This window comes from Mustela erminea, chromosome 2 (genome assembly GCF_009829155.1).
Source record: "Mustela erminea isolate mMusErm1 chromosome 2, mMusErm1.Pri, whole genome shotgun sequence".
NCBI lineage: Eukaryota > Metazoa > Chordata > Mammalia > Carnivora > Mustelidae > Mustela > Mustela erminea.
Genome location: NC_045615.1, coordinates 41,291,632 through 41,299,986, shown reverse-complemented (window position 1 = coordinate 41,299,986; position 8,355 = coordinate 41,291,632). Strand labels below are relative to the sequence as shown.

General features: G+C 35.6%; 1 protein-coding gene across 1 annotated transcript; it reads left to right on the top strand.

Moving 5' to 3' along the window:
* Positions 1-704: 704 nt before the first annotated feature.
* LOC116584415 (GTP-binding protein SAR1b-like) lies at positions 705-1,952 on the top strand. Its single transcript, XM_032332716.1, has one exon. The coding sequence runs from the start codon at positions 943-945 to the stop codon at positions 1,408-1,410; it is 468 nt and encodes a 155-aa protein (XP_032188607.1). The 5' UTR covers positions 705-942; the 3' UTR covers positions 1,411-1,952.
* Positions 1,953-8,355: the final 6,403 nt, after the last annotated feature.

The window sequence follows — 8,355 nt, the reverse complement described above, 5'->3', positions numbered from 1 at the left end:
ATATTCCAAAATGAAATACCTATCTCAAGGAAATGTATGTACCCTCATGTTCATTGCAGCATTATTTAAAAAAAAAAACAAGACATAGAAACCACCTAAGAGTCCTTTTATAAATGAATGTATGAAAAACCAATATATATTACAGATATATTAACTATATGTATACACATATGTACAACACAATGCAATATTATGCAGGATTAAATAAGGAGAAAATCCTGCCATCTGTGAGAATATGGATGGAGCTTGAAGACATTATGCTAAGTGAAATAATTCAGAGAAAGGTGAATACTATATGATTTTACTTATGGGAAATATAAAAGTAATACAAATCTCAACTCACAGAAACAGAGAACAGATTGGTGGTTGCCAGAGTTGCGGGTTAGAGTAATAGGTAAAAAGGGTGAAAGTCACTGAAAGGTACAAACTTCCAGTTACAAGATGAATAAATTCTGGGACTGTAATGTACAGTATGGTGACTGTAGTTAATAATACTATTGTATATTTGAAAGTTGCTCAGAGACTAAGTCTTAAAAGTTCTCATCACAAGAAAAAATTGTAACCATGTGTGGTGGTGGACATTAACTAAACTTACTGTGGCAACCATTTCACAATGTATACATAAATCATTTTGGTACATCTAAAATCAATACAGTGCTGTATGTCAATTATTTCTCAATTAAAAAAATAAACTTCCCGAGCTGGGACCTCGGCAGCCATCGCGCTTTGCAGTTCGAACTAGAAGGTTGTAGGTCGGACTCCAGGTGGGGAATTGCGATCTGCCCATTCGCAGACCCAGTAAGATTTCGATATGTCCTTTCGATATTTGACTGGATTTACAGTGGTTTCAGCAGTGTGCTACAGTTTTTAGGATTATATAAGAAAACTGGTAAATTGGTATTTCTTGGATTGGATAATGCAGGAAAAACAACATTGCTACACATGCTAAAAGATGACAGACTTGGACAACATGTCCCAATGTTACATCCCACTTCAGAAGAACTAACCATTGCTGGCATGACCTTTACAACTTTTGATTTGGGTGGACATGTGCAAGCTCGAAGAGTGTGGAAAAACTACCTTCCTGCTATCAATGGCATTGTATTTCTGGTGGATTGTGCAGACCATGAAAGGCTGTTAGAATCAAAAGAAGAACTTGATTCACTAATGACAGATGAAGCCATTGCTAATGTGCCTATACTGATTCTTGGGAATAAGATTGACAGACCTGAAGCCATCAGTGAAGAGAGGTTACGAGAGATGTTTGGTTTATATGGTCAGACAACAGGAAAGGGCAATGTATCTCTGAAGGAACTGAATGCCCGACCCTTAGAAGTTTTCATGTGCAGCGTGCTCAAAAGGCAAGGTTACGGAGAAGGTTTCCGTTGGATGGCACAGTACATTGATTAACAACCACTTGCATCGGTTCCAGGTCTCATCATTCAGGCCTACTCAGAGATTTGATCCACTCAACATGCATAACTTGAATTCAATAGACTTTTGTTGGTTAGAAAACAGATTTTTTTAGATTATTAATATTATATCAACTTAATTTGAGTGCAAATTGAAAACTGATTCAAGTTTGAGTATCACAATGTTAGCTTTCTAATTCCATAAAATAGTTTATACAGTTTATAATCTGACATTATCCCCAGTGCCATTTATAAAGAACAACTTTCCAGCAGTACATTTGAAGCACTTTTTAACAACGTGAAGCTACGAATACAAACCATGTTTAAAAGCTCATCATGTTAAATTTTTATGTACTATTTTGGAACTAGTTTTTAAATTTTAGATTATATGTCCACCTATCTTAAGTGTACAGTTAATAATTAGGTTATTGATGATTGCATGATGCCTTACAGTTTTCAATAATATTTTTTCTTATGCAAACGTCATGCAATAAAACATATCCTGATGTTTGGCAAAAAAAAAAAAAAAAAAAAAAAAAATAAACTTCCCTGGTACCCCGACCAGGTGGTGGGTATTATAGAGGGCACGGATTGCGTGGAACACTGGCTGTGGTGCAAAAATAATGAATACTGTTATGCTGAAAATAAATAAAAAATATTTCAACTAAAAAAATAAATAAATAAACTTCCCTCAGTGTGGCTGCACAGATATAACTTTTGTGATTTAAAAACAAATGGCTCTAAAAACCAAAGCTGTATGTATCAGGAGATATCAAAAATTATTTGCATTTTCCCTGATGACTTATGATGTGAAGAATATTTTCATAGGCTTAGTTGCTATCTGTATATTGTCTTTGGTGAGGTGTATGCTAAGATCTTTGGCTTATTCTTTTTAAAGATTTATTTATTTGAGAGAGAGAGTGCACATGTGCGTGCATTTAAGTTGGGGGAGAGAGGCAAAAGGGGAGGGAGACAATCTCAAGCAGGCTTCCCACTGAGCACAGAGCACCATGCAGGGCTCAATTCCACGACATTGAGACCGTGACCTGAGCTGAGATCAAGAGTCAACGCTCAACTGACCAAACCAACCAGGGGCCCCGTCTTTGGTCTATTTTTTAATTGAGTTGTTTGTTTTCTTATTGTTAAGTCTTCAAAGTTCTTTGTATATTTTGGATAATAGTCCTTTTCCAGAAGTGTCTTTTTTCAAATATTATTTCTCAGCCTATGGCTTATCTTCTACTTTTATTGATATTTTCTGTTGTGGAACAGAAGTTTTTAATTTTAGTGAAGTTAAAATTATTAACTGTAATCATTTCTTTCATGGATTATGCCTTTGGTATTCATTATTGCACTTTAAATGACAGATTATATATTGGTACCACACTTCATTATGCTACTTTTCGCATATTTTCAACTATGAATTAAAAAAAATAAAGATTTTCTAATAATATCTTATTAATCCTTAAGAAAAAGATTATTGATTTTTGACTATTTTGCTTTAAAGAAAGTATTCCTGTAACTACTGAATGGCATGAAAATTTTATTTCATACTTCACTCTAATAAAAACAGAAATTCTGAAGGGGTACTAAGATTGTGATCCATTATTCAAGACTATCATATAAATTTATGGTGTAGAACTTAATTATGTTAAAAGCATACAAATAGCTCCTGTAATAGCCTAGCTTTGTGATAATCATGGAGAGCATCCTTATAAAAGTAATCATAAAGGGAAGTTATTTGTCATATATTCACTGATATAACTTGTTTTCTAATACGTTTTTTTGAAATAAGTAAAAAATCTTAACTGAGTTGCTTCACACACTTTTAAAATTTATCCTTCTGACAGGTCTTGTGAAGAAACTACTATGTAGTTTAAGTATTGCTTTCACTTCTCATTCTTAAGGTTGAAATAATGTTTTCTGGAAATAAATTAGGGCTCAATAGGAAAACTAAGTTTGGCTGTGCTTTCTAAATCTTTAGCATCAAGAGACCAATTACTACAGAACCCTGACAATATGGAACTGGTTACTGCCTGTGATCAAAGCTTGTCTTGTAGATTTTAAATTTTGTTTGCAAGCTTTTTCTCCCAAATAAACATGAAAATATGTGGTTCAGTATGTATCACATTAAATGTTGCAAAATTCTCTATAGAGTTTGGGATTGCAACCAAAGCAAAGGTTAAGGTAATATCTGGAAGATAATCTATTTTCCTCCTCAACCCAGTGAAACTGTTCTTGTTAAGATAAATGATCTTCATGCTGGTAGATCCAGTGATTAATCTATAGTTTCATCTCCCTTGAGTTCTTTGTAGTGTTTGTATCCTTTATTCTGGAAACTTTCTTCATGTGGAGCACACTATTCTTCTGGTTTTTCTCCTGCCACACACTCTCCAGATCTTTTCAGTACTTTCGATTTTTTTAAAACTTGTACTCTACATGTTTCTACTATCTATCCATCTATCATTTTACTTCTCTGCTTTACTCAAAGTCTACTGATTAAAATGTCAACTTCACCTGGAAAACACCTATACTGTGACATATAGGGCTAGTGTTTTATCAGGTATTGGGATACTATAGTCCAGCCAAGTGGACACAAAAAATTAACCATCCAATACATCTATCTACCTGTACCTACCCCCAAATCCCTTTCCTTGTCCATGATAAGACTTTCATTCCATAAATATTGGAGTTATTCTTGAACCCCTATTTCTGTCACACTCAACATCCAGACAAAACTTTGACTTTACTTCCACAATATGTCCTGCATGGAGTGATGCATATGTTGCCATGAGAAGAGCTTGTACCACCATCATCTCTTGCCTGCAGACTATAATAGCACTTACTGGCCTCCTTGTTTCTCCTCTTGTTTCTCTCTAAATGCTATTTTGCAAACAGTAGGCACTGTGATTCTAAAGGCAATGAAATGCTGACTCTGTTCATCTTCATTTCAATCTTCTGAAATAAAATGAGAATTTTTGTTCTAGGCATATCCTTACATAGCCTGGTCCCTGCTGGCTCCTCTGATCTCTCATGTTCTCCATCCCTGTGGGCCTCCTTGCCATATCTTGGAAGTGCCAACGTGTACTCCTGTACTCGTCTCAAAACCCTTGCATCTGCTATTGTTGGTGCCTTGACTTCTCTTCTCAGATGCTCACGTGGCTTGTCCTCTCACCACATCAGGCCTGACTACCCCGTCTAACATAGTATTCCATGATGATTGCTTCTGATCTTCCTCGTCTTCTTGTTTCTCTCCTTCCCATTCTTCCTTTCATTTTCCTTAGGGGAATTCCCTTGGTGTCATGGAACTGACAGATGTCTCCAGTCCCTGGAATGCCTTTTAAAATGACTGTTATATAGAAGTGAGTAGTGTGAACCCCAAACCACCTACGATTTTACTTTTCTTTCCAGAGCTCTTATTTCTATTTGATGTTATTGAATATTATTTTTGTCTGTCTGCCTCACTAGGATGTAAGCTCCACGAAGTCGGACTTCATCTGTCTTTACCTTCGTGTCCTCAGAGCAGAGAAGACTGTTTGCACAATACGTGCTAGAAACTGAATGGGTATTAGAGCTATGTCCTGAACCATCCCCTTTGGCAGTGATCAGCGGCTGATCAGGCCATGGAGTAATAAAATTCTTTAAAAAACTCAAAGCTGTAATAATGTACTACATGTTGGTTAATTGAATTTAAACAAACAAACAATAAAAGCTAAATTTTCATTAGGAAGAGACACTTCAAGGGAAAAAGTCTACAAATAATCCTCCAGTTGTTTATTCATGCAACACATTTCTTTTTGCCCACTTGCTATCTGAAAAGTTCTGTTACGGATATTGCACAAAGAAGGAAGAAAGAAGATAAATAAGGAATTGGTGGCAAGTAAAAATTCTATGTGTATAATTGTGGGTAGCAGCAAAAGTCTAGAATCCCAGATAGTCTTAAAACTTTCATTTTTACCCTTACTAAGTCTTTAAACTAGACCCCCCAAATAAATAAATAAATAAAAACATTTTCTTTTCTAGCTAAGCATAATTATTTTCACAAACTCCCGAGTTCATTTGGGCCTGTCTGCCTATAGTTCTGGTAAAAGTTCTATTTCAAACAGTTTTGCTATAATGAGGAGCAGAGGAAAAGTGTCAGTAGCTAGAGGAAGATAGGGTCAAGGCATCTAAAAGAATGGGTTAACTATGGTAGTATATTTGATGCTGGTGGGAATCATAAGTAATTTAGCTCTTAAGCACCGTAAGCTTTCATCTCACTTATTTGGGGATATACACTGGGCTGCAGTGGATCTTTCTCCAACCAAAATATCTCCCTTTTTGTCTGATGGTTTTGAGCTGAGAGGGGTTACTCAGTCCAGTCCCCTGTGTTTTACAGATAAGAAAGCCAAGATGCAAAGAAAGCATATACCATCTTCTCCTTTCTAGACTGCTCCTGTCAGTTCCTAACCAGGTTTTTCACACCCTCTGTGCTTCCAAGTCATTCCGCAAACTGAAGCCAGTGATTTTCACAAAATGCAGGTCTGGGATTGGTCTGCTCCTACTGCCAATCTCTTTGCCCCCGGGGCCCAGGCTTTAGATTTCAAGTTCCAGTGAGCAATTATTCCATTAAATTTAATTGATATGTGATATGGTTTTTTTGTTATTTATAAAAAGAAAGTTATGGATTAAGTTGGTACATGCTACTTTATTTGAAAAGAAAAAAAAAAACATGGTGCTTCTCACTGGCTCTAGAAAATTGCTGTACTTGAGAATCACCCAGAAAACTTTTTAGAAGTCTCAGTGCCTGATCCCAAAGTCACCATCGGATCTGGCCCCTGCCGACTTTCTAAATCTCCTCTTCGACCCTCACCGTAGCTCCCTGTACGTAGTCGCCAGGCTTCTTTCTCTTCCCAGAACATACCACGCTCCTTCCTGGCTCAGGGCCTTTGCATTTGTTAGTTAGCTCTGTCGAGAATTTTCTTCCCTCCTGATTGTATATGTAATCCTGATTTTCTCTTCAAAAACATCTCTTATTATTTATTTAGTTAGCTTTTCTTGACCCAGCTGATTACATGAGGACCCTTTGTTACATGCTTTCACTGCAACCCAGTGTGTAATTAATTGTGTGCTTCCTTGCCAGGTGATTAATGTTCCTTTTTCCCACAGGACTGAGATCTACATAAGCATAGGGTCAGACACTGGTTTTTGTTTGTTTGTTTGTTTTTCTTTTTTGGTACTTAAACAGTCCTTAGAAGAATTGCTTTTTAAGCATTTCATAAATTTTTGTCAGGTGAATGAATGGATAATGAATTGCCATGGAGAAGTTTGAGTTGTTTCTGCTGGACCGATTAGACATAAAAGAAATCGTTTATGTGATAATTATTTCCCCGTGAACCTTCGTTTTTCTCCTTTCTTTTCAAGTCTCATAGTTTTCCTAGAATATTTGCAAGAGTACTGACTATTTATTACTAGGCACAAATGTCCAATGATGAGAGATACTTAAAAAGAACTTCAACATTTTAAAAAACCCAATTTTTACTTTGCTTTGTTAAAGTTCATTTAAACTCAAGGCTTAGAGCAAATATTTCAGTTTGCATTTCCTTTGAGAATAATGATCTATTTTGTTGTGCAAATTTATTTTTTATTATGGTGTGCAATTAATTCCCATGTTCTTCTATTTTCTACTCATTTGTCTAATATGTGTTTTGCTCTTACATTAATTAATGTGTCAATATTTCAGAAAAAAATGACATTCTCACTGCAGATACATGTTACACATTAGTGTATATCACTAGATGTTATCTTGAGCATCTTCCCAGGGTTGCTACCTCTTATTCCCTTTGCTTTTGATTTATTATGTGTTTGGTGGCTTTTCTTGCTTGAGTCACATTCTGCAGCTGGGTTTCATGCATTTGTTAAACCCCTGGGTATAAGGAGATATTAAATTTCATTGGGTGGAAGAATTTATTTTTGCTAGTGCCAACTAACTTCAGTCCTTTACTCCAGTATAAAACATTCTTTAAGCAAACGGTTGTTTTGATCCCATTTGTAGCTAGTATTCCTAGAATTTTTTTTCTTATTTTCATTAACATATATTTGTATTATTTGTCCAAGTAGTAGTAATAGTAGTAGTAGTAATATTCCCAATATTGAGGGTGGATGAAATGAGACTATATTCCACAGTGTGGGGAGAATATACCTGCTGGTCAGTAAAGTTGACCTTTTTCTTTTCGTATGACACCCGATGAAGCCCAGGCCCACAGAAACCCATATAAATACACCATCAGAGCTGGGGCCCCACGTCTTTGACCTCTACTTTCCTATTCTACTATATTTCATTAAGTAATTAAAAATTTTTGCTTTAAAGGAAAATAAAATTATAGAATAGGTTGATAAGTGCTATGTTGGTTGAATAGAAGAAAAAAACCTTGAATGATATATTGATTTTCTTTCCTTTTTTTTGTCATGTAATTTTTTTTCATTTTATTTCTTTTCAGTGTTCCAGCATTCATTGTTTAAGCACCACACCCAGTGCTCCATGCAATACGTGATTTTCAATGATGCTTAAAACTTGTTGCACATTAGAATTGTCTGAGAAGCTTTTAAAAAAATCTTAATGCACAGGCTGTATTCCATTCCAATTAAATCACTATATTTGAGGCATGAATATTTTTTATTACTTTGTATGTGGTTTCAAACACAGGATTTGCTGAAATTCTCCTGAGATTCTCCAGACTGCCTCTAAGATTATTTTTCAAGGTATGATCTTCTGTTAACACATCAGGTATCATGGAGAATGTATTTTTTAAGTGTCTCTTTTGGGTTTATTTTCTGAAATTTTCCCTTCTCTTTATAGAGAAATATAAGCCAGCTCTCACATTAGTGACCTCATCACCATCACTAACTTCAATGCAGCTGTATAGCAAAGAGGTCAATGGCTTGTTTCTTACTGTGCATCTCTACA

What these genes read in the sequence shown, in the direction of transcription:
- LOC116584415 (XM_032332716.1), top strand. Translation starts at nt 943, where the DNA reads ATGCTAAAAGATGACAGACTTGGACAACATGTCCCAATGTTACATCCC.